Raw genomic sequence first — 27506 nt, forward strand, 5'->3', positions numbered from 1 at the left:
ACGACTTCACCCGACCTCCACGGACCCCACGGTTGTCACTCCACGCTTCAAGTATGTTATGCGTATGTATGCGTATGCGCAGCGCTCACCTGTCTTATGATATAAACGTTAAATTTGTTCAAACTTAATATTATATTTATTTAAAAATTAAGGAAAAAGTAGCTGTTTCAAACTGGACTTGAGCAATTATAAATGCAACTTGATTAGTTCTTTAACACTTTGAGCAATTTAAAATATTGTATACATCAAAAGATATAGGAGTTTGAAATTATTGATAAATGAATATTTTTCAACGACTTTTTTGATGTTTAATTAAATAATTTAAGGTGAGCAATTTAAAAGGACAACGTAGTTAAATGGAGCTATTGAAAATCTATCGATTAGTATTTTTTTTTTATTACGAATATTCACAATTTTTTTATAATAATAATAATAAGCGTTTATTTCAGACGTGAACATCCATAGTGTATTAGTGTATTAGTAACAATATTTACTTATAATCTATGTTAGTTATTGTTAGTAAGATGATAAATAAAAAATAAAAAAATAATAAAAATCATAATCATCATTTTAGTTGGCCCGTCATTGTTTCTATCCAGTACTTTTGAATAGAACAATCAGGGCGAGCCGTGATTGTCCTCAGAATGCTGTTGTTGCTGGCCCTCATGCGTCGCAGCAGAGACGATGCTTTTTTACGCATAATCGCGTGAAATCTATCGACCCGAGCATCCGCGAACATTCCTGAGGCGCTGCAAAACCGCGGTAACCGCAACAGCACTCTGAAGGCATATGCATTTTTGCTTCCCATCGTTGTCTATGCGCATCCGCAGCGCTGACCTGGCTTAAAATATAAACGTTAAATTTGTTCGAACTATATATCGTCGGTCCAGTGGTCAAGTAGCCAATCTGCAAAAACCACTTTTTTCAGGAAAGCAAAAAGAAGATTGAAATTGGTCTTGTAAATCAGAATATTTACGTATCTTTCTGAAATTTTAGATTTAGTATTAAAAAATAAATGTCTTAATGTTTAATGTTCTTATGTGTTATAATAAATAACCGTTTCTTATTATTAATGTAAATAAAGCAGATTGGTGACTTTAGCGTGGTCACTTTAGATTTGAGTAACCTTTTCTTATGTTTTATGTTTTTATGTTGTTATGTTTCTTATGTGTTATGTTAGTAGCCTATGTGGTAATTAGCCTTATTTACCATGGATAATATTTACTATATAAAATGAGCTGAATGATGGTAAGTAGCCAAACTACACTACAACAGTAACAATATTCGTAATTTTTGCGGGATTTTGTATATATTTAGGTTAGGCATTTTAGGAAAGTGAATGTTTATTGTGTGACTGGAAAATAAAATATAACCATTTGTTTAAAAAATATACATTCGCTCATTTTAGAATGAAATTGAAAAAAAATTAAAAAATAAAATGGTTTTTGATATATTTTATTTAAAAACGTGTGGTCTGGGTTTTTGTACAGTCTTTGTGGGTCTCGCCAACGGGCCTCGGAGAGCACGTTAAGCCGTTGGTCCCGGTTGTTATCATGCACACCTGATAGCGATCTGTTATAACCCTGATTAGTTACCCTTATTCCCTATTGAGCACTCCTATTCTGCCTATTCAGCATTTCTATCCTTTAGCAGGTGTTACTACTTATCCGCCACAGTCAGTCTCATTCCCATCTTCCATCCGCGCTAGACGTGTGCTTTAAAAATTAATTTTGTTTCCTTTTTTAAAAAGACTCTCGCCTTGAGGCTCCTAACATTGGTGGCAGCGGAAAAGGGATCTGAAAGGTCCCAGGAAAAACGTCTCTCCATTTTAAAGTTTAAATAAAATTCAATATTGAATTCATATATCAAAAGTGCGCGAGTTGAACGAGTTCCAAGGACGCTAAAATTGTGTGACAACCCCGATTTTGTGAAGTTTAACCCCTATCATAAATATAAATCATCAGTGTACACCTTATGCAACAAAACGCATGCAACAAGAACCTGTGACCTATCGACGCAATAACTGATAACCGGTCGACGCAACGCTCGGAAGAAATACGATACGCAAGACGACGCGTGGGACGAACGGAAATGAATCGCATCGCTATCGCTCTAGCTGCATTACTGTAAGTCGAATTCATTTTTGTAATTTGGTCATTGCGAGTCATTTTAATCATCAACTGCTTATAATAATTATTGTTAATTATAATATAAGGACATTTCTGTACATATTATAAAAATAAAAATGGCAACCAGCAGAGCTCCGAGCCCAAAATTAGAAAATCCAGATATATATTTAACAACTGAACAGGACGGTGCTACTTGTACTCCTCCTTTAGAATCACTTCCATCTGGACCTATTACTAGGTCCAAGAAAAAAATTGCTACCGGAACTAAGATAGAATTAGATCTTTCAACTTTATTAAAATTCATAAAACCATACGATGGTTCCAGGGAAACCTTAAACGCGTTTCTGGTAAACTGTAGTAACGCCTATGACCTAGCCACAGAACCCCAAAAAGATATATTATTTAAATATATACTTTGCCAATTACAAGGTAAAGCCCAAGTAGCTTGTTCGATTAAAGAATTTTTAAATTGGCCACAACTCAAAGAATTCTTAAAAACACAATTCAGCGAGCGGAAACATTACGCTCATTTATTGACAGACCTTCAAGAGTGCAAACAGCACCCAAATGAACCTGTTAGCCAGTACGCGTTGAGGGTTGAAACTTGTTTATCGCAACTCCTCACCGAAATATCAATTAGTCACGGTCACAAAAGTAGAGAAATGATAGGGAGAGCAGCAGCCATGGAAGAATTGGCACTTCATCATTTTCAAATGGGATTAACACCACGTATCTCAAACATAATCCGGTGCAAATCCCCAAAAACTCTTAATGAGGCTGTTAATATAGCAATTTCAGAGGAAAAAATTCAACAATTTCTTTACAAAAATTCTCAGTCTAGCGCAAGATTAGAAAAACCAAGAATTATTAAGTCTAATTTTAATCAAAATTCAAATAACCAACAAAATTATAAATTCAATCGCAATTTTCCAAGCCAATCAATTTCAAAATCACCTAATAATTATTATAATAATCATAATCAAGCCCCGATCAATGGCTCAGAAATATTCTGTAGATACTGCAAGACACCCGGTCATATCCTAGAACAATGTCGCAAACGACAATATAACAATGAACGGTCTAAATTCAATTCCAATAATTCTAGGACACAACACCGTGTCCATTTACTGACTGATAACCCCGATGAGGGTACAAGTCATCCAACAAGTCCAGCTAGTCCCACAGAGGGCTACGACACCGTAGATTTTAACTCAAAAAACGAGTAAATGTCTCGTCCCGGTATCGTGCGGGACCTAGTCGAACACAAACCGATACCCTCATTCATAATACTAACTCTAAATCGAATAATTATAATTACCAATCCCTGACTCCGATACATGGAAGTCAAATTTCTCAAATCCAACATAATTCTAAGCCCGCGTCGTTACATGACCAACAGGCTAATATCATTTCCGAGCCCAATCACAAACCGGGTAACCAGCCCCAACCTTATAGTGGCTATAATAATACTAAATCCAATATTTTTGAAATCACTAATGACCCAAGCATTATGCTCCTACCACATGTAATCGTGGAATCCTTAGTATCCGACATTCCTCTTTCCCTACTTGTCAACTCAGGATCTTCTGTAAGCTTAATTAAACATTCATGTCTGCAAAATCATCCTAAACTTATAAAAGAAACTATCCAACTTAAAGGAATCGACTCATCAGGAAATCCTATCCTGACACGAGGTCATTTTCAGTTAAAATTAAAAATAGCTAAATCAAACGTTTCTTATAAATTTCATGTTATTGATAAAATTCATTTACCCTATGATGGCATCATTGGTTCTGACATGCTCAACGCGCTTAATTGTAATATAGATTATAATAAAGATATACTCAAAATCGGGAAGGCGGCGTTAAAATTGCATTTCAATGGTCCTGCCTATGTCATCCCTCCTAGAACTGAGCAAATTATCGAATACTCCGTTTCAAAACCGGAATTAAAGGAAGGATTAGTTCTCGATCAAAAAATCTCCGATTCATTATTAATAGCCAATTGCGTAGTTCGGGTTAAAGAAAATAATAGAATAAATTTATCCGTAGTTAACACTTCCGAGAATGAAATTACCTTAAAGTCTAATTTAAACCTAAAATTGATCCCTATTGAGCCTTACGAATCCAACGGGTATCAATCCGCGACTGTTAACCATATAAATGCTTATTCTAATGCTACTAAACGTACAGAAGAAGTTCTAAAACAGCTTCGCGTCTCTCACCTTAATGAAGAAGAAAAGGGTGCCCTTATGCAACTATGTTCCGATTATTCCGACATTTTCCATTTACCGGGCGAAAACCTAACATATACGAATGCATTAAAACATGATATAAAAACAACCACAGACGTCCCAATTCATACTAAAACTTACCGGTTTCCTGAAGTGCATAAAACTGAAGTCCGTGATCAAATTACTAAAATGTTAGATCAAAATATTATTGAACCATCGAACTCACCCTGGTCTTCCCCAATATGGGTTGTACCCAAAAAGTTAGATGCGTCTAATATCCAAAAATGGAGAGTTGTCATAGATTATAGGAAATTAAACGATATAACAATTGGCGACACTTATCCAATTCCCCAAATTACAGAAATTCTTGATCAATTAGGCCAGAGTACTTACTTCTCCACATTAGACCTCGCATCCGGTTTTCATCAGATCCTGTTAAATGAAGACGACAAATCCAAAACAGCATTCACTGTCCCAGAAGGCCACTTTCAATTTCTCCGTATGCCGTTTGGCTTAAAAAATGCACCCTCAACTTTTCAGAGGTTGATGAATTCTGCTCTCTCCGGACTACAAGGTATACGTTGCTTTATATACCTTGATGACGTCATTTGCTATTCTCACGACATAAGAACACATATACAAAATTTGGAATTGATCTTCCAGAGAATGCGAAAATTTAACCTTAAGTTGCAACCCGACAAGTGCGAGTTTTTACGTCGAGAAGTCGCCTATCTTGGCCAAGTCATTTCTGCCGACGGCGTCAGGCCGAACCCAGATAAAATCAAGGCCGTCCTCCAATTCCCCACTCCACAGAATCCTAAAGATATTAAATCGTTTCTCGGACTAGTATCTTACTATAGACGGTTCATACCCGATTTCTCGAAAACCGCTAAACCTTTAACCAGTCTCCTGAAGAAAGATCAGCCTTTTGTTTGGCAAAACCAACAGCAAATGGCATTAGAAACCCTAAAAAATAAACTCGTTTCAGCTCCTGTTCTTTGTTACCCTGATTTCACTAAACCTTTTACAGTCACGACGGATGCATCAAACTATGCCCTCGGAGCTGTTCTTTCCCAGGGTCCCTATGGTCAAGAACGGCCAATCGCCTACGCTTCCCGAACTCTAAATAAAAGCGAAAGCAACTACAGTACCACAGAGAAAGAATTACTGGCTATTTTATTCGGATGCAAAACTTTCAGACCGTACCTCTACGGTCAAAGATTTAAAATTGTTACCGATCATCGCCCTTTAAAATGGCTTTTTAATCATAAAGACCCCTCAAGTAAATTACAAAGATGGCGTCTCAAGCTCGAAGAGTTTGACTACGAAATAGTCTATAGGAAGGGCAAGCTTAATTCAGCAGCAGACGCTTTATCTCGCTATCCCGTTAATCCTATATATCCAGAAATCGAGAACCCATTACCATCAAATAGCGATCCAACACTTCTACCAGAACTTTCTATTGGCGATAACGAGCTAAATGAATGGGCCAACGAGAATCCGTTACCATTAATTAATGACCCTACACCTTTACCAGAACCATCCATGGGCAATAATGACCTTGCTGAATGGGCTGAAGTAACATTTAGACCTTTAGATGAAAGAAATTTGGATTTCGTACCATTAACTCCTCCTATTGCTATTGAAAAAGCAACCACGCCCATTAAACCGAATCCAAACCCGATTATTGATCCCCAACCGTCGACCAGCTGGCAGGCACCATCTATACCTAATATCTCTAACCCTGAACCAGATTATCAAATACCGGAAATGTTGTCAATACTAACCAATGAAACAAATCTTGAATTAAATCCAGAACCTCAATCTTTAATCACGGAGGAAGTATCTCTTCCCATGGCCGAAAACCTCGGACCTTCTTTAACCCATGAAACCTTACCAATACCTTCAAATGAGGCAGGAAGTTCTGTCGCACCACAAGCATCTCTACACTTACCTGATGAAACATATAACAATTTCTTAAAATCACCGACGAAATCCTTTAACACACAAATAATAGAACACAATAATAGCCTGCTTAAGAGCACCCAAAAATTGATTATAATACCTACCTCAGTAGACATGGATGAGTCTATGCCCTACGTCCAAGAAATAATTAATAACTGTCCAGAACCTGCCCGCAGCGAATTTTTGAAATTAGAAAGAAGTCCCTTTACCTGCTTACCTTTAGAATATGAAACTAAAACTTACCTCTTCGCGTTTACGAAAGTTCACTATTTCGATGATCATTCATACCCAGATATATTTAAAACCTTAAAATATTTACGAGATGAGATAATGATAACTTATCCAACTGAAAATGACATATGTATATCTGACTTCAAAAATCCCTTTGATAGACATTCCTTCGTAAAAATTTATAACATGTTAGGCTACCTGTTTGATGGAACTAACATTAGAATTCACATATATCATGATCAAATAATATACCCAACCTTGAACGAAATTCCAAAAATCCTTAAAGAGAACCACGACATACCTATTGCCGGTCATCTTGGAACCAACAGGATGCTTAACCGCATTAAAGAGCGATATTTCTGGAAAAACATGCGAACCGACATTGAATCCTATATCAAAAAATGCCAATCTTGTCAATCTAATAAAGCCCTGCGCAAGATAAATCGGGCACCGATGGTTATAACATCTACCTCAACTTCCCCATTCGAGAGATTATCCATAGACATTGTGGGACCTCTTCCTGAATCCGGAACAGCTAAATTAAAATTCATCTTAACTATGCAGGACGACCTAACAAAATTTAGTTTAGCATACCCAATCCGCAGTATCACCGCCGAAGAGACAAGCGAGTGCCTTTTACACTTTGTGTCTCTGTTTGGCATACCTAAACACATACTTACTGATCAAGGGACAAATTTCACTGCAGAGTTATTCCAAACAACGTGTCAATTTTTGAAAATCAAACACTTATTTTCCTCACCATATCATCCACAAACCCAAGGTGCGTTAGAAAGATCGCATTCTACCCTAAAGGAGTACCTCAAATCGTATATAAATGACAACCAGGACAACTGGCCTCGGTATGTTTACACAGCCATGTTAGCATATAATACAGCCGTCCATTCAACTACTCATTACTCCCCATATGAACTATTGTTCGGACATAAACCGCATATTCCAACATCCGTCTACGAGGAATCATCTACAGCTACATACCCCGAATACGTTAGGATGCTACAACATCGCCTAAAATTCACCCGCGACAAAGCATTAGAGTTTATACACAAATCCAAAACGACATCTAAAGAATACTACGACACTCGCACTCGCCCTGTAGAATATAAAGTTGGCGATTACGTTTTACTCAAAAATCATCTAAGGCTACGTAAAGCCTTATCTCCAGTATGGAAAGGGCCATTCAAGGTAGTAAAAATACATGGTGACCACACGCTTTCACTACTCATTAACAGACGCCATGTCAAACACCATTATGATGAAGTTAAACACGCTGAAATCGAGGATACATCTCATTCTGGAAAATAAAATATTATAATTAAGATCATTCTACTCTATAACATAATATTTACAAATTTATCTTTCCTTACAGCACGATGGCTAATGCTCTTCAAGAGTATACCCGTCCAATCAAGTCTGGACCAGGCATTTACTTTGATCCAATCGGGAAACTTAAGATTAACGTCGGTCATCTAGATATCGTTACCGCCTACGATATGTCTTACATTGAACCGCATATGGAAAATATTAATTCTATCTTAGGTACGGTACGATTTTTATGTAGTCAGATCCAGATGGAAACAATAACGAACTTGGAATGTCATAACACCTTAGAACCACTTAGTGTAAAATATAACGATATTGTATCAGCATATTCCTCTATTTCACATTTAATTGGTAGTAAAAGATTTAAGAGAGCCTGGATAGGTGCCGTAGGGACTTTATCAAAAACTATATTTGGCACTTTGAATGAAGATGACGCAATAAAATATGATAACGCAATACAAAATGTCCAAGATAACGAAAAAAGACTAAGTTCATTGATAAAAGAAAGTATCTTGGTCACAACTACAACCTTGTCCAAATTTAACGATACTCTCCATAAAATAAAAATCAATGAAGCTAACCTTGATGAAGCCGTTAACAACCTTTCTTTAAAACTTAAAAATATCTCCAAAATTTCTGTTGAATTAAATTACAAATCGAATATAGATTCAATCTTGACTAGTTTAGAAGCATCCTTGCTTACATTATCGTTTCAAATGGAGGATATAACAAATGCTATCTTGTTCAGCAGTCGTAATACTTTGCATCCCGCTATATTACCTCCGAAACAACTATATAAAGAGCTTGTCGACAACTATAGATACTTACCAACTAATGTTAAACTACCGATAAGTTTAGAGTTAAGGAATATCCATATATTATTAAATGTATCTAGTATAGCTTGCTATAGTCTAAATGATAAGATAATATTTGTATTAAGATTACCATTAGTTTCCCCAAGGGAATATGAATTATTTCATAGTATAGCATTACCCACTCCACACGACTATGTAAACCTTAATACCTTTAGTCTTATAAGACCTAGTAATAAGTTTATCGCAATGACCAAAGATAAGACAGAGTACTGTAATCTGGAATCACTTACGGATTGCCAAGCGATTAGCGCAAATGAGTACATCTGCTATATAATGAGTGTTTTTCCCACAAGTGCTCATCCGAATTGTGAAAGTGAGTTATTGTCAAAAGTGATCAATGTTCTACCCGTGCAGTGCAAAACCGATTTTCTTAGTGGGATATTAGACATTTGGATGCCCATTTCAGACAATAACTGGATATACATACAATCCCAGAACAATAAAGTGTATATGGACTGTATTAATCAGAAAATTTTGGAATTAGATGTAGTCGGTACTGGTGTTTTGAAGGTACCACAAAATTGTGTCGCGTCTTGTAAAACTACAAAATTAGTTCCTAGATTTAGTGGTTTAAGATTAAATATAAGTGTCCCTCGTCCTAATTTTAATTTAATAAAAGATCCTTGTTGTATTTTAGATAAGTTCCAAAATGAGATAAGTAATGAGCCCCCTATTCAACTTCAAAATATTGATTTAGATATTTTTACTTCGGAAACTAGCTTAAGGTTAAAATCTATGTCGAAGGAAGCTGATAAAATCCTTAATCAGCACCAAATTATAAAATACGGGACTCACTACTCAATAGCTATAATGATACTATTTTCTTTAATTTGTATTTACTGTATATTCAAAATTTTTGTATGTATTAAATCGCAACGTCTTTCCTATCGCTTCCCTAACGTCTCCCAACCAACCCAAGAACAAGACATAACCCCTAATCCCGTTAATCCTAATAGGAATCCCAAATCCTCGGTAGAAGATCCTTCCCCTATTAAACTTGTCAAACTCTCTTCGGGTGAAATTCCTTCACCAAGCATTAGAGTCAAGGTGTGACCTTGTATCTCCTAAACTTCAGGCCCCTGAAGTTTATTCTACCCCGGGGAGGTGTTATAACCCTGATTAGTTACCCTTATTCCCTATTGAGCACTCCTATTCTGCCTATTCAGCATTTCTATCCTTTAGCAGGTGTTACTACTTATCCGCCACAGTCAGTCTCATTCCCATCTTCCATCCGCGCTAGACGTGTGCTTTAAAAATTAATTTTGTTTCCTTTTTTAAAAAGACTCTCGCCTTGAGGCTCCTAACAGATCGTTACTCATAGTAGGGAATATATCCGCAAATCCGCATTGGATCAGCGTGGTGGATTAAACTCTGATCCTTCTCCTGCATGGGAAAAGAGGCCTATGCCCAGTAGTGGGATATTACAGGTAATGAAAAATTATACAAAGTAACATAAATTGTATTCTGAAGAATCTTATAACTAAAATAGGGTTATTCGCTTTCCTCTGCAGCATTAGGCTCTGGAAGAGCGTCTCTTGTAGTTTTCGAATAAGGAAGATTAGCATAAAAGCTATGGTACCTTCGGTATTTGTAAATCCGTGCATAAGTTCATGAAATCTGGTTTTTTTTTGAAGAGATTTTAAATCGTTCTGAATACGCAGGTACCAGATAGAAAATCACTTTACCTCTTCTTTTTTTCAAATTAATTTCTTAAAGGATTCATTTTTATCGAAACTTGTTTTCATAAAAATCGTATCAGGCACTTCTTTTCTGTATCGCAGCCAAATGGCATCGTTTATTCCATATTTTTGTTGTGAACTTGAAAGTTTGCTATGGAATTGGTTTGTCATTCCAAAATCCTTAAAATCGTCGTGCTGTAATGACGTTACGGAAACAGGTTGCGGCTTAGTTCTAGTTAGCCAAACTATTTGAATCCAACCATCTGAAGTATACACTATAGACACACGTACTTATTTTTTTTTTTTTTTTTTTTTTTTTCAATTTTGGGGTGAATAGAGTCACATTCCATGTGCGTATGGCCGCTTTCAAAAAATGTGCTTGAATAGTTAGTTTAATCTTCATTTGGAATTGGTGGTATCTCAACTATAATTATATAACGCGGAATCTAATTATCTCTACAAATAAATAAAATTGGAGTATCTGTTTGTAATATGTATTAAAGTAACCGCTTTTTACTAAATGCATATGGATGTATACACGGTACATAATAATAATAATAATAACTCTTTATTATACACCAAAAGTGAGCAAGAATACAAAAATAAAAACAGGAGTTAAGTACAAAAGGCGGCCTTATCGCTAATGAGCGATCTCTTCCAGGCAACCTTTGGGTAAAGGAAATGGTATATATGTAGACAGTTTAGGTGTACAGTTTTACCTAAACATATACAATATATTTAGACAAATAAATATTGTAAAAAATAAAATTGAAATTAAAATAAAGTATATGTATGTACATGGCATATATAAATGGAAAGTTGTAATAGACATACATAGACGTATATAAAGTTAATGAATTATTATGATAAAATTCAAAGTGAGGACAGGAGATAATATATAATACATATACCAAAAGAACATTTTTTACAATTTTTGTCTGTCTGTCTGTCTATCTGTCTATCTGTATGTTTGTTGCGGCTAGTATCTGAAGCGGCTGGACCGATTTTTACGGGACTTTCACGGGCAGATAGCTGTAATAAGGACTAACTCAGACTACTTTTATTTTATATTTTTATTAAACAATAACTATTTTGTTAAATTCAACGCGGACAAAGTTGCGGGCACAGCTAGTATTTGTATAAGTTTTGCCACATTAATAAAAAGTAGATACAACTACGATATGCGTTTTTTTTACTATTTTCGAGTCAAAATACTATTTATTGAGATAAAATATAACAATTATAATAATGTAACAACCTAATGTTTAGTATTATGATTTATTTCACCATACAAATTATTTAAAAAATGACCAACTGTTTAAAGAATAAATGTAAAGTATTCAATCTGCCAGTTAGGTTAGCTAACCATTGTGTAGATTAGTATAAAAATAAATAAAATCCAAGGTAAAGTATTTAATCTGCCACTAGCCTATAGTTGATCACTGTGATATTTTTGAAAAATGAAAATTTACGCGTGGGTCAACTAACCTATCGCCACATAGGACAGTTTACTATTGCACATAATGTATGGTTCTGCATTTTGGCAAAAGGAAGATTGTCCAATTCTTGTACAATTTTAATGCTACGTTTACCATATTTTGACACAATAAAGTAATAAAAAATATATTAATATTGACATATTTAACTCAAAAACGCAAAAATGGCAGATTGGCTACTTTACCACTGCACCGACGATATATATTTATTTCAAAATTAAGGGAATTGGAGCTGTTTCAAACTGTACTTGAGCAATTATAAATGCAACTTGAGCAGTTTTTTAACACTTTGAGCAATTTAAAATATTGTATACATCAAAAGATATAGGAGTTTGAAATTATTGATAAATGAATATTTTTCAACGACTTTTTGATTTTTAATTAAATAGTTTAAGGTGAGCAATTTAAAAGGACAAATTAGTTGAATTCAGCTATTGAAAATCTATCTATCAGTATTTTTTGTTTTTTTATAAATAGCATTATTTTATTTGTTCAAACTATTTATATTAATTTAAAATTAAGGAAAGTGGATCTGTTCGAAACTATACTTGAGCAATTATAAATGCAACTTGAGCAGTTTTTTAACACTTTGAGCAATTTAAAATATTGTATACATCAAAAGATATAGGAGTTTGAAATTATTGATAAATGAATATTTTTCAACGACTTTTTTGATTTTTAATTAAATAATTTAAGGTGAGCAATTTAAAAGGACAACGTAGTTGAATTGAGCTATTGAAAATCTATCGATAAGTATTTTTTTTATTACAAATATCATTATTTTGCAGGTTGGGGTCGGGTAGGTTATTTTGCAGGCTGGGGTGGGGTAGGTTTCTGAGTGGCGTTTCTATACCATTATATAAGTGTATAATCTATGGCCATGCCTACACTGTCTGTCAAACTGTCATTGTTATTCAGTTATTCAATTGATGTTCAATTGTTATTGCGTTTTGTAATTGACATAACACTAAACAAGATTTGTTTACAGAAATCATTAAGCAAAGAACTGAACTGTTTACAGAAAATATCCTTTAATATTATAAATATATTGAAAAGTAATAACTAAAAATGTTTTCCGGCGAAGTTAACTTTAAAAATATATGTCGTTGCTGTCATTCCAATGGTTGTTTTAAGAACATCACAACGGAATACTATCATTCAGGTCACAAGGAGATTTACGAAAATATGCTAAGTGAAGTTTTTAATATAAGTGTATGTATGAGAATTGTACTGTTTACGTAATTTAAGAAGTAATTTTCAAAACTAATCCTATAGTCAAGCACATTTTTTACCATTTCTATCTACGATTATTTGAAAGAAATTTCGTTTATAATATATATCTGATATAATATGTGTACAAACAGCAGCAACTTTTAAAAAGACTGTTTGGAAGCATTTTCTTCAAACTCAACAAAAAATAAGTAAATTATAATGTATTCGTATGTGTGTATGCATGTATGTGGGTATGTATATATTTTTTAAATTTATTTATTAATTCTTGCATAAATATAATCAAACACTAAAAGTGTTAGTAAAAAAAGGAAAGAAAAATAGCAGTACAGAAATAAAATTAATCAAAAAATAGTTACAATGACAGCATGCAAAGGCGGTCTTATTGATTTAAGCAATCTCTTCCAGACAACCCCAGGTAAAAGGAGATTATTAGTAACAAAGTGCGGGATTGTGCAAAAGTAGATAAATATAAATAGAATTATAAAAACATAAAAGCATATATACATACACATATAGAAGAATAAGATAAACATGTGTGTGTGTATGTAAGTATTTGAGTGTTTAATTGTTTGAATATTGATTATAAATTTGTTGTAACTTGTACAACTATGCTGACGCTAGACCACTTCCTTTGCCCTAAAGTTGCCTGGAAGAGATCGCTTTTTAGCGATAAGGTCGCCCTTTGTATGTAATGAATATATTGCTTAACATTTTTCTTTCATTGCTATCTATTAGTTCTGTTTTTGGTGTTCAATAAAGTGTATTATTATAAAATATGTATAATAGGCTATTTTTAACTGACTTAAAAAAAGGAGAAGGTTACTCAATTTGACCGTATATATATATATTATGTATATTCAGGGATAACTTTGTCGTTTATGAACCGATTTTGATAAATCTTGTTGGAATAGAGATATCCCAAGTGTGGGACCATGATAAGGAAACTAGGGTCTGATGATGTAGGACCCAAAGAAATTAAGGGAAACTTTCGAAAATCGTAGTGACGACTAGTGTGTTTGTTAATTTTTTTCGTCTACTTATGTTGTATTACTTGTCGATGTGATTGAAGTCGTTTTTTTTAGTTTGGCGCGAACTTGTGGAGTCCTATGTCCAGCAGTGGACTGATAGGCTAAAATGATGATGATGATGATAATAATCATAATAATGTTTACAGATTTTACACTACGATCGCGGTCCGGAGATCAGTCAGCTGATATGCGAGAGCTGTATTCTCAGTATCAGAACGGCACTTGCGTTTAAAAATATGGTCATTGCCAGCGAAACGAGACTAGCTAATTTCATGGAGACTTCACATAACGATGGTAAATACACTTTAGTTACATACATGAAAGTGAATCACCACAAGTTGTGTAACTTCCAAACAACCGATTGGATAATTCTTTTATTTTGTTTTCATTATGGTTAGTACAAGTAAAGTATAGAAGAAAAAAAAATGCTGGGTCAGCTAGTTTTAAATAAAATCAATAATAGGCAAGTTGTCTGGGATCTTTTTATGTAGGTACTGCTAAAAAGGCAACTCGTTAATAATTTAAATGGAAATAAAGAAATTGTGGAATCTCATGTGTAAAACTTGCAGAATGTGTGACGTCATATAAATGTAATCAGCTTTGACAAGAACTCTGACTTTGACAAGAACATATATATATCCTACTATAAATATGTATATTATCTCATACTCAAGACACAATCTCTATAAATTTTTGTTTTACGATACTAAAGGCCAAGTTACAATGTCAACTTAATTACCAAATTTAAAATTATTTTATAAGTCAGTATATTAGGTAAATATAATGCGTGTTGGAATATAATGCGATTGTTAAAAACTTCTACATGATGAATTGTGATGTACAACAGTGCGATGTTCAAGTTCGTCGCCCACATTTCGAAGACAATAAGTCCAAGGCAAGCGCACTGGAGGCGTGCTCAAACAATACTCAATATTCAATTTACATTATACTTATCCGAAATAACATGAACACTGTTACTAAACTTATTCAATCATTTATTACAAAATTAAAGTTTTTTTGAATACCTTTTGCCTAAATCAATGGATACATTATTATTTTTTTCTTCAAAACGTTGTAACTAGGCACCACCATTTCTTACTTTAGAATGCATTGCCATTACGTTATATACCTACATCTGAATTTGAATAAAAAAACTCACTTGCTCAAAATTATCACTTCAGCCTATCGCAGTCCACGGCTGGACATCGGCCTCCCCAACTTCACGCCAAACATTCCGGTTTTCCGAAATCCTCGTCCAGCCACTACCGACAATGTAACGTAGATCGTCGGTCCAACGGGCCGGAGGGCATCCCATACTGCGTTTGCCTCAAGAGTATATCCTTACTATGTCTTAACGTAATAAAGGGTTTTTTTACAACAATGTATTCCTCTTTAGCATGAGATTTGATTGTCCACTTCTGAGTAAAGCTCTTTCGCTCTTTTGCAACGAGTCTCCAGGTTTTTAGAATGCAGATTTTTTTAAGAAGTTCACTTGTATGCCTACAGTGTTAAGTAACTTTCTACTTAGTCCCCCATATACAAACACCACACATTCTACTTGGGCAGAACGATCTCAATCTTCAAGTCTATTTGTGACTTTCGCAAACATTGTTTAACTCCTATTGGTAAACTCCTACAAAATTCACAACTTGCTCTGAAACATCTGTATCCATTTCATAATGACGTTAAAATTAATTTCTCGCGTACTGTAGCCGAGGGTCAGTCTCCCGCTCTCTTTCCTCAGGGACTCGTTAAGAGGATATTACCAAATAACTATACGCGGATCGTAATCGAAACCTCATTAATTGCAAAAGCGTACGCTTATAACACAACCGCTGCTCATAACACGAGAAAACTGGAAATGTAGATCGTCCCTGCTGCATTGTGATAAGACACAGCGGAGAGAGCGGAGAGATAAAAAAAAATCGTGAAATCTGTGTGAAATAATTTATGGATGGCCCCATAAAAGATTTTAACCTCAACACCATTACTAGGATAAACTTAAGTGTTTGATTATTTCTGTGCTTAATATTTTGTAAAACACATTTTTAGATAAAGATCCACAAAATGAAATAGAGGATGCCTTAATAAAGTCCGAGGTGTGTGAAGATGGTTACGACGACGAAGACTTTATGGAAGTTCAAATGAATGATATTTCAGAATTTTCAGATAATGGTAAGTTGCTCTTCAGCAGGCCTAGCATGCGCGCCACGACAAAATTTTGTCTACCCCTTTTCTCGTATTATCTCTCTATGTCTACAGTAGCTAACATGCGTGCACGCGATACTCTTCTTGTTACGTCAATAGAAGAGATTATCATTAAATTTTAGTGATCTGTGATATTTATCTCTACGGAAGCTAACATGACATCGTAATTTTGTCGAATTTTGTCGTTTTAGGAAGAGAAAGTTCTCGTTTTCAATATTATCGACGAGAAAGACGATAAATAAAAAATAAATAAAACCGGGTGCCTATTTTTTGTATACCATGGCGTTTCCCTATTATAATTATATAATTTCGGTATACGAAGAGCGGGAAATGCGAAAAGTCGAGTGAAGTGTGCCATATAATGACACAAAAAACGTATTTGCGCCCTGTTGCTTCTTATTCTAAATAATAATAATAATAATAATACTTTATTTCAGTCCAAAGTATAAGTCCATATTGGGTTAGTACAACAAGACAAGACAACATTCAGAATAAAAAACAAAACAAAATTATATTAAAAAAATCAATAACTAAAAATAAAATTAAATAGAATAAAAGTAAAATCAATAATCAAAAAAAAATTCAAAAATTCAAAAATTTTTAAAAATTAAAAAAAAAAAAAAAATAATGCGTGATAGAATTACAATTATCTAATGTGCGACAAGATATAAAGCACAACACGAGCATATTGTTTTACATATATAATTAAATTCATTTACTTACGCCGTTTTATTTTCCATATTAGATTTTTTAAATTAGATATACACTTTTTATCTTAGCCAAAAGGCCGAGAACATTGTGTGTCACTCGTTTGAAATTATACAAACGTTGGCTCATCCCGGTTTGGCACGATTGGTCAATAACCTTGTAAATTCAACTTTACGACATAAGAAATAAGAATGATATTCAGTTGTGATTATGGTTGATAATGTTTCTCTACTCGACAAGGCGAAGTCTTCGGAAGAGAATTTTGTCTCTCGTAGTGCGCATGTTAGGGTAATCGAGAAAATACTCGATGTAGACATTATCTCTCTCTCTCGTCAAGAGATATCTCGTTGTATGCATGCTAGGCCGGCAGATCTCTTCTTTACTATTTTTTTTAACCGACTTCCAAAAAAGGAGGAGGTTCTCAATTCGACTATATTTTTTTATGTATGTGACTTCAGAACTTTTGACTGGGTGGACCGATTTCGACAATTTTTTTTTAATCGAAAGGTGGTGTGTGCCAATTGGTCCCATTTAAATTTATTTGAGATCTAACAACTACTTTTCGAGTTATATCTAATAATGTGTTTTTACTTGACGCTTTTTTCGTCGACCTACGTTGTATTATACCACATAACTTTCTACTGGATGTACCTATTTTGATAATTCTTTTTTTGTTGGAAAGGAAATATCCCTAGTTTTATACCATGATAAGGAAACCAGGATCTGATGATGGGATCCCAGAGAAATCGAGGGAAACTCTCGAAAATCCGCAATTACTTTTTACAGGGTGTACCGATTTAGATAATTTTTAATTTAATCGAAAGCTGATATTTATCATGTGGTCACATATAAATTTTATCGAGATCTGATAACTACTTTTTGAGTAATCTTTGATAACGCGTAGTTTCTTGACTATTTTTTCGTCGATCTACGTTGTATTACTTGTCGATGTAATTGAAGTCGGTTTTTTTTTCGTTTGCGAGCAAACACAATTATGTTTTAAAAGTTGTGGTTATTATAAAATTGGTAATATGTTTCATGGAATACAGCATCACGTTGAATCAGTTATAGTAAATAATTTTGTTGTTTTTTAGATACGATCAGTGTAAAAGATGAAGGAGAAGATGAAATTGAAACGCAAGAGAATTTTAATGAGGCTTGTGGGGAAACGGAGGAACAAAATCTTGAAGAAGGTAAAAGGAAATCAAAAAGGAAACAAGTGGATTGTGGTATGTACGCTTAAAATTTGAACTTATAAAAGTTTTTTTTTGATATTACAACGTGTTTCGATACCGGTGTCCATCCGTTTACAAAAAAAATTATCTGTGTAAAACTCGGGTGACTCGGTCACTGACTTGACACTCAAGCTATGTTAGTTTAAAAATTAAAAAAAAAACTGTTTTACAGTTAAGTCAGTTGTTTATATCCTCTTTACCTGTCACCACATTCCCAACATTTTTTTTTTTTTAATTAAGTATGTCGATTTTACAGTTACTTAGTAAAGAGCTGTAATTTCCAACTTTTTAATTTCCTTTTCACTTAAAATTTTGCTACGGTATGCCTATATGTATCTCTATGTGCCCCTAAATTGAAGAACACAGATTAAATAACACGAAATGATGTTTTTCCATTCAAAAGGTTATTATTATTATTATATTATTTTTTTAAATATTAATATTAATTTATATTATTTTTTATAAATAAATAAAGTGATATTTTAAAAAATCAGTGTGGCCATCTATAAATGTTAGCCAGCACTTAAATTAGGATATTCATTATGTAATAAAAAAGGCAGTATTCTCTAGGCCTACTAAAAATTTTATTTTAATATTTTTTTATGATTTTCCAGACAAAAATAATGAAAAGAACTGGATAAAGATAGCAGAGAGACGCGGCCTTGGGCCGATACTTCGAGAAAATTCTCTGAAACTCCTCTCGAACTCGACAATGTTCGTGTTCCAATGGAATAAAAGCTGGTGGGCGTGCTTTTGTTGCAAAGAAAGCTTTATGGAGATGAGCGCTTTAAAAGAACATTACAAAGAACATTCAATAAAAAGCATCGAAAAAAAAATTATAGCGCAGCAGAACAGATTGTTAAAAGTTGAAATATCGTCGTTAAATTGTAAAAAATGTAAAATTAAGTGTGAAACAATACAAGATCTGCGCGAACACCTAATCGAAAAGCATAAAATTAAATTTGACTCTCAGGGTGACTTGTTGATACCTTTCAAAATTCTAACTGACGGCTTCAAATGTCAGATATGTTCGGAAACATTTACGATGTTCCGTCTACTAAACTTACATATTAATAGACATTATAAAAATCACGTTTGTCATATATGCGGAGCCAGTTTTGCAAATTTAGTTTTTCTGAATTTACACACAACTCGAACCCATAGAACATACAATTGTAGTACTTGTGACATTAACTTTACTTCAAAAACAGATAAAAAAAATCACGATAGACTCGAGCACAATGTTGTTTTCGAAAGAAAATTACGTTTTCCTTGCCCATACTGCGGTGAGAGATTCTCTCAAGAGAATTTCAAGGTACAACACTTAGTTGAAAAGCACGGCATCGTAAAACCGGAACATAAATGTCCGTTTTGTGATAAAGTTTATATTACAAAGAGTTTGTGTAATAATCACGTTAAAAATGTTCATATGAAGGAAAAGAAGCACGAGTGCGATGTTTGTCACAATCTATTTTATACGAAGTCCGATGTGACGCGGCATAGAGTTACTCACACCGGGGAAAAAAAATTTACCTGTTCTCTATGTAACAATACGTTTTCCACGCGTGATTCTCTCCGTAGACATTTGAAGAGAGCGCATGACGCGTCCAATTAAAGTGTATTAAAATATTACCACTACCGCTTGTGAATAGAACTAAAATCCAAAAATCAATCCGGGAAAATTCCTAAAATACTCAATTATATGCCTTTTGCAAGTCCTTAAAGACGTAACATTAGTGCTACACGTGTAAAGAAGCGTTCACTAATATGAAAGATATTAAGATATGACGAAGGAGAAAGCGTTTTCAACGCGTGACTCTCCGTATACATTTGAAGAGAACGAATGATATGTCCAATTAAAGTGTATTAAAAATTTTCTGTGTTTTATTAAGAGCTGGCCTTCTTCCTACGGCTTTCCGGAAGTGCTGTAAATTGGTAGTTTTTTAAGTTTTAAGTGTATAGTTTGTTTCTCTAGTTTTAAGAATTTTCACCAAATGAAAAGAATGCGCCCACAATTCCAATTGCCAATGCCGGCCAATGTCCGGGCAGCAGTAATCATTTGCTAACACGTCGTAGTTTGCATTGACCCCGTTTCCTGTTCCAAGTTTGTGGTTTCGACTCTCGCCCTAATTCTGGGTGTTATATATGTATTTATTGGTTCATGTAATTGCTGACCGGCGAACTTCCCACGAAATGTTTCGATATAACAGATTTTTAAACATTTTATTATACAAACTTTGTCACACTTTGTCAAATTTTCATAGTGGATTTATCAAATTACTCTGCAAATATTACTAGTATAGAGAGTACTAGACTAAAATCATCTGATACCTTTTAAAAGTATAATTGTACCTGCCCGCGAACGAAAGAAACAGACTTCAATTTACATCGACGTGTAAGACAACGTAGAAAGTCAAAAAAGTACATAATAAGATATACATTAATGGAGATAACTCAAATAACTCGTTAGATTTCGATCAATTTTAAATGCGACCAGATATCAAACACTAGCTTTCGATTAAAAAAAGAATGATCAAAATCGCTACATCCAGTAAAAAGTTATGAAGTAACACACAATAAGTACAGCCTAATTGAGAACCTCTTTCTTTTGTAGTCAGTTTATATAGAAATTATCGAATAGATAAAAGGATAAATTGCTGTTTTGTAACTTGTTAACCTTTTGGAACAATATAATATAAATGCATAGCAACACTTGATATTAAGTCAATGTCATATTTTGCTCTTTGGTATTTTGAAATTGTTGTTGTTTTTTGTTATGTATTTAGTCTACAGGACGTTTTAAATTATAATTGTTCGTTTACCTTTGTATAAGAATAAATTATTTTCGTAAAAAGAAACTAAAAAGTATGGTCAAGTATTTTGTAATTTAAAAATGAAAGAAAATAGGTGTCAGTGCTGCCTTACAAATATTGGTTATAACGATAAAAATGTCGATTATTTCTTTGTACAAAAAAATTATTCCGAATTGATAAAAGAAACGTTTTATATAAGCGTAAGTAAATTATGTTATAAAGAATCATAGCATCGTAATTGTCATATTAAGAAAACTACATCGAAATATATTTATTATACTAATAAAGTAATAACTCTCTTCCGCTTTCAATAAAACAAGCTCCAACACAAGCTTGCTTCAAGCAACGCCTTAAAAAGCATTATATGTCGCTCATTAAGTCATAACTGTCGCGATTTGTAGTTTAGGTACTTTAAGTGTACATATATGTATATATTTATGTGTGTGTGTGTGTGTGTGTGTGTGTGTATATGTATATATTTTTATATGTGTATGTATGTATGTTTATGTGTGTGTATATGTATATTATATAGTATACACTAAAATATTTACTTATTTATATGTTTTTTTTTTCTTTAATAATTATGTAAGTCTATCATATCGTAGTTTTTATCTATTTATTATTGATTTTTCCTCCTTAATTTGTGCACACTTCTAACCGCTGCTACTGTATCGTGTCCAGTTCCCAAAGGTTATCTGGAAGAAATCGCTATTTAGCGATAAGATCGCCTTTGTACATCTTGTATTGTATCTTTCTTTATATGTGTCTGTATTTTGGTGTACATTAAGAATAAATAAATAAATAAATAAATAAACTATAAATCTCAAGATTATCAAGCAATTTGATTTTTAAATATTTTTATGCATATGCCAATGACTGTTTAATAAGTAAGATTGTAGGCTAATAAACATGACGCTGTGTTATAAACCAGTAACCATAATCTCAATGCGAGTATAATATACACAGTATTTCTCCTCGCTTTTACAATGATAATAATAATTTATAAAATTATATCCATTTTCAGATTTCCCCAGAAATAAATCAGATTTGTAACCAGTGTTCAAAGAAACTGCAAGAAGCATCAGAATTCAAAAACATGATATTGAAAGCACAAGACGAACTAAAAAAAATTTATTTTGGTAAACTAACAACCCCTTACTATAAACTCAAATTAAAAACTTTCAAAAATCAAATGAAATCTAAAGCACTTTTGTATTGGCATTTTAGAATTATATAAATTTGTGTTTAAAAATTAATTATCTTGAATGTTAAGCTACTATCCACCAACCTGCCTTAGAGCAGCATAGTGGATTAAGCTCAAATTTTTCTCCTACATGTAGAAAGAGACCTATCTACCCTCCACAAGTTAATGCCAAAAATAACGTGAACTTGTGTGTTTTGCCCATAGTCACCACGCTGGGCAGGCGGGTTGGTGACTGCAGTACTACATACAGCTAGCTAATGGAGTACCATTAAAAACTATCAATAATTATAAAATATATTTATATATTGCATGAAATACAACTGTAATTGATTAAATAACTATCATATAGTTAAGTAATAATTATATTATCTATCCTTGTGGGTCTCCCCACCGTGCCTCGGAGAGCACGTTAAGCCGTGGGTCCCGGTTGTTATCATGTGCACCTGATAGCGATCATTACTCATAGTAGGGAATATATCCGCTAACCCGCATTTGAGCAGCGTGGTGGATTAAGCTCTGATCCTTCTCCTACATGGCGAAAGAGGCCTATGCCCAGTAGTGGGATATTACAGGCTGAAGCATATACTAATAAACAGAGAGCCGGTTTTTATGTTCAGTTGTACTGCGAAAACTACTGAACCGATCGGAATAATACTTATACCATAAGATGCAGCGTGTTTCGGAGAAGGTTTTAGTAAATGATAAATTGGTGATTACTTATTGTGTATAAAAATATAGACAGACAGAGGTTGTTAGTATTGATATAAAAAAAAGATAAACCAAATATAATAACCGATAATACCAAAAGAAATATATTAATAACTAGCTGACTCGGCGAACTTCGTATCGCCTAACAGTGACTTTTAAGTATTATCACAAATTTTGTATGGGAGTATAGAAAATTGTTGTTTTTAGACTTTTTCAGAAATTTAAAATTTTTTTTTTTTTAGAATTTTTCTCTCCGTAAGAACCATCCTCGTACTTCAAGGAATATTTTAAAAAAAGAATTAGCGAAATCGGTCCAACCGTTCTCGAGTTTTGCGCTTAGCAACACATTCAGCGACTCATTTTTATATTATAGATATTTCTTTTGGTATAATTTAATATAATAATAAAATTTCATTACATTTTTTCTAGACATTGATAAACCTCAAACAAATGAAATCAAAAATGATGACAATGTAAAAATTGATGATAACATATGCGAGATCGATAAAGATTCATATGTTTCGAATACAGGTATGTATCATTTCAATGTATTAAAAATTATATTTTTTTTTTACTAGGTTCGCAAACAAACGTACAGCTCACCTGATGGTAAGCAATTACCATAGCTTCTAGATGTCTGCAACAACAGAAGCATCGCAAGCTCGTTGCTTACCGTACCCCTGATTCCACTCAGGAGCTCTGGTCATCTTACTCACCAACAGGAACACGACACTGCTTGAAAACATTATTTAGCTGTGATCTTCAATAAGGTCGAGATACTACCCCAGTCGGGCTGCTATATATTGACCAAAAAATTTCCTGCTGTCTGAATTAGGGATTCAGTTAAATACTTGTTGAAAAGAGTTATTGAAAAGGATCATATTTTATACAATATTATGGTGTGACTTGACTATTTCGTTTTCTCATTAAATTAAAGCCTATATCACTCAGTGATGTTAGAACATTCTCCTGGTGAGAGTAAAAAAAATAACAATTATTTATTGCGAAATTGTAGATCTATAGGTGTTAGTAAAAGACTTAAAAACAATGATAGTAAAAAATTGAAATAAAAGTGTCACAATAGATTCTAGTGTCTTTTGAGCTGGAAATGGAATGTCAGTGCTATTATACATTGGAGCTGTCCCGGACACGGTTCAACAGGGATGATTTTACTTTTAAATCGATTCACTAGCTCCCACTGCTGGGCATAGTCCATCACGCTGATCCGATGCGGGTCGGCAGACAAGTTCCCTACTATGAGTAACGTTCGCTATCTGTAGTGCTATTCTGTAAGAATATTTTCGTGTCTCGACAGTGGAATCCGCGGTGAGATATCAAATTGGTATTCATTAAAACTCGACAGTCCCGTAGCGCCACACTTATGAGTGCGGCGACGAGTCGAACCCTGTTGCGTGAGAACGTTGACATTTAATAGTATGAATTCCGTATTCTGTAAGGGGATTTACCGCTTTACACATCACAATTCGAGACTTGATTCGACACTTGACTTCATGCACATATTCTAAAATAAAGTCATAAGAAAAGAATATCGATAAAATAAACACAGCTCTAAATTGCCGCTCTTCGATTCGACACTCACTTCACATCGCTTGTGCGTACGGAATGTTTACAGAATTCCAAACCAAGGTGAAGTGGGTTCGCTTTCGAAGTGAGCGCTGTCACTCAGGTGAAGCTCGATATCGAAATTGTTATTTACAGAATAGCCCTGCAGGTATTTGTGATAACAACCGGGATCGACGGCTTAACGTGCTCTCCGAGGAACGGTGGGGAGAACCACAAGGACAGATATCCAAACCGGAAAGGAATAATTATTCATATACAAATATTAATCCCGAGCGGGAATCAAATCCGCAAACCATTTGTGCTTTAAGTGACTACTCGCAAAACTATACCAGAGCGGTTGTTGGAGAGTAGTGTCCATTGAAAAAAATTACTTCTGTTTAATATAAAAGTTTATTTATGTTTTTTATTTATATTTAACAACCAAGTCATACCGATACCGGTATCGGTCGATGGTACCCTTCTCGAAGTTGTTCACTTCGTTGACAACTCCGAGAAGAAGGCCGACAGAACGATTCGGTTGGGCTGGGCAGGGTTTGGCAGGCTTCGTCGAGTCTTTAATTCGAAGATTCCGCAATGCTTGAAAACAAAAATCTTCGAGCAATGCGTCCTGCCTGTGTTAACATACGGAGCCGAGACGTGGACAATGACGAAGGGACTGGTCCACAAGTTTAAAGTCGCTCAACGTGCAATGGAACGGGCTATGCTTGGGGTTTCTCTCAAACATGGGATTAGAAATTGGACTATCCGCGAGAGAACAAAAGTAACCGACATAACCCACAGAATTAGCAAGTTGAAGTGGCAGTGGGCTGGTCATCTGTGTCGCAGGATCGATGGCCGTTAGATCAGACGGGTCCTGGAGTGGAAACCGCGTCTTGGCAAACGCAGTGTGAGACGTCCTCCGGCCCGTTGGACCGTCGATCTATGTAAGATTGCCGGTGTAAGCTGGATGAGGATTGCGGAAAACCGGGATGTCTGGCGCGAACTTGGGGAGGCCTATGTCCAGCAGTGGACTGCAATAGGCTGAACTGACTGAATATAAAAATATAGATAAAATTCTCGTTTAACAGAATCAGTTAAATCTTTTCATCATAACACAAATATCAGTAAAGCTGAGGAACTACACAAAATGAAAAGTTTAAAAGAAAGTGCAATAAAAGAATTGTTAGAACTGTTCAATCAATAAATTATGTACCTACATATAACACTAAAACTATTAAAATGAAAAACTAAGAAACTTTTTTTAATTCCAGACAATAGTCCAACATTACCGATTGTGAATAGAACTAAAATACAAAAAGCAATCCGGGAAGACTCCTTAAAACTCCTCAAATACTCAAATATATGTCTTTTCAAGTCCCTAAAAACGAAATATCAGTGCTACACATGTAAAGAAGCGTTCATTAATATGAAAGATTTGAGATTACATACAAAAATACATTATAACCCAAACAGCAGATACCAAAAAGTAAATTTAAAGGGTTATTCTTCAAAGAATGCGGACATATCATCGTTAACTTGCAAATTATGTGATCAAGCGTGTGATGATTTGGATATTTTGAGGCAACATTTGGATAGCAAACACAGTCTACAGTTTGGTACAAATCAACACATGTTTGTATTGTACAAACTGGACAACGGATTCCAATGTGTAACGTGCAATCAGAACTTTAATACTTTTTTACGTTTATCGACTCATATGAACACGCATTCAACGAACAATGTCTGTGAAATATGTGGCTTATTCTTCATTAACCGTCTAACTTTAAGAACACATCTACAGTCCACTCATAAGGAGAAAAAATGTACTATATGCAAAGCAAGATTTGAGAAAAGTTATGCGAAAACCAAGCATATGCGAACTGTGCATAATATTGGCCCCGTTAAAAGATACTGTTCCTTATGTGGAAAGGTATTCAAGCACTCATACATGTTAATAGAACATGGTATTAAGGAGCATGGGGTCAAACGACAGATATCGAAATGTTTGGATTGCAATAAAACATTTTTGTCACCGCAGAATTTGAAGATACATATGCGGTCAGTGCATTTAAAGGAGAGGAATTATTCGTGTAATGTGTGTGGTATGAGATTTTTCACTAAAGCTGATGAGAAAAGACATGGCAGGAAGCATAGTGATGTGAAGTTGTATTCATGTAGCTACTGTGATGGGAGGTTCAAGTCGAAGGATTCGTGGAGACGGCATTTGAGACGGATACATGACAAATTAATTGTTGATTGAATAAATTTTTTCGTTTTGTTACTTTTATTTATTCAAATAAATCTCATCAATTGTAAATAAGTTCCCTCGTTTGCTCGCTATTTTTTTTTTTATAAAAGAAAGGGTAAGAAACTTTCGTTCGATGAAACTTTTTATTGGAGTCAATCCATAAGTAACGCGGGGAAAAAAATAAGGGTAGTGAAATTATGTGAAACGGTACCGCTGAGGCTTCTTTTTAATACAAGGTTGGCAAACGAGCTTTCGGTCCACGTGATGATAAGTGATTACCGTAGCCTATAGACGCCTGCAACACACGAAGTATCGCAAGCGCGTTACCGACCCACCCCCTGACCCTTACCAAGAGCTCTAGCCACCTTATTCACCACAGGAGCAAAACACCAGTGTCATATGGCTGTGATCTTCTAAGGTACTTTCCCAGTTGAGTTGCACCAGATTTTGAGCAGGATATGTCCTGCCTTGCTGTACCTTAATAGACCCTGAGACTGCCCCGAGTGTACTGTTTTACCGTATAATGGCAAGGTAAAATCAATCTTTGACGGCGCGGTGGCGGATTCACGCGTCTCGTATACACAGCGCAGAGGTACTGAGACGGCGTCG

The 27506-nt window shown here is 34.5% G+C and overlaps 2 protein-coding genes across 2 annotated transcripts; both read left to right on the plus strand.

Annotated features, from left to right (window-relative positions):
* The first annotated feature begins 12858 nt into the window (after positions 1-12858).
* On the plus strand, positions 12859-20236 carry LOC123667206 (zinc finger protein 39-like). The gene is made up of 5 exons (XM_045601164.1): positions 12859-13161; positions 14357-14504; positions 16263-16385; positions 18221-18355; positions 18976-20236. The coding sequence occupies exons 1-5, from the start codon at positions 13018-13020 to the stop codon at positions 19974-19976; spliced, it is 1551 nt and encodes a 516-aa protein (XP_045457120.1). The 5' UTR covers positions 12859-13017; the 3' UTR covers positions 19977-20236.
* A 999-nt stretch (positions 20237-21235) lies between these two features.
* On the plus strand, positions 21236-26930 carry LOC123667207 (zinc finger protein 624-like). Its single transcript, XM_045601165.1, has 4 exons — positions 21236-21374; positions 22199-22313; positions 23516-23617; positions 25921-26930. The coding sequence occupies exons 1-4, from the start codon at positions 21255-21257 to the stop codon at positions 26907-26909; spliced, it is 1326 nt and encodes a 441-aa protein (XP_045457121.1). The 5' UTR covers positions 21236-21254; the 3' UTR covers positions 26910-26930.
* The last annotated feature ends 576 nt before the right edge of the window (positions 26931-27506 follow it).

The sequence above is a fragment of the Melitaea cinxia genome, chromosome 27 (assembly GCF_905220565.1).
Source record: "Melitaea cinxia chromosome 27, ilMelCinx1.1, whole genome shotgun sequence".
Classification (NCBI taxonomy): domain Eukaryota; kingdom Metazoa; phylum Arthropoda; class Insecta; order Lepidoptera; family Nymphalidae; genus Melitaea; species Melitaea cinxia.

Excerpts from the sequence above, each read along its gene's own strand:
- LOC123667206 (XM_045601164.1), top strand. The coding sequence starts at position 13,018 with ATGTTTTCCGGCGAAGTTAACTTTAAAAATATATGTCGTTGCTGTCAT. Across the intron at positions 13,162-14,356 it reads GTGAAGTTTTTAATATAAGT|ATTTTACACTACGATCGCGG; the intron begins GTATGTATGAGA and ends TAATGTTTACAG. Across the intron at positions 16,386-18,220 it reads TTCAGAATTTTCAGATAATG|ATACGATCAGTGTAAAAGAT; the intron begins GTAAGTTGCTCT and ends GTTGTTTTTTAG.
- LOC123667207 (XM_045601165.1), top strand. The coding sequence starts at position 21,255 with ATGAAAGAAAATAGGTGTCAGTGCTGCCTTACAAATATTGGTTATAAC. Across the intron at positions 22,314-23,515 it reads ACTAAAAAAAATTTATTTTG|ACATTGATAAACCTCAAACA; the intron begins GTAAACTAACAA and ends CATTTTTTCTAG. Across the intron at positions 23,618-25,920 it reads TTCATATGTTTCGAATACAG|ACAATAGTCCAACATTACCG; the intron begins GTATGTATCATT and ends TTTTAATTCCAG.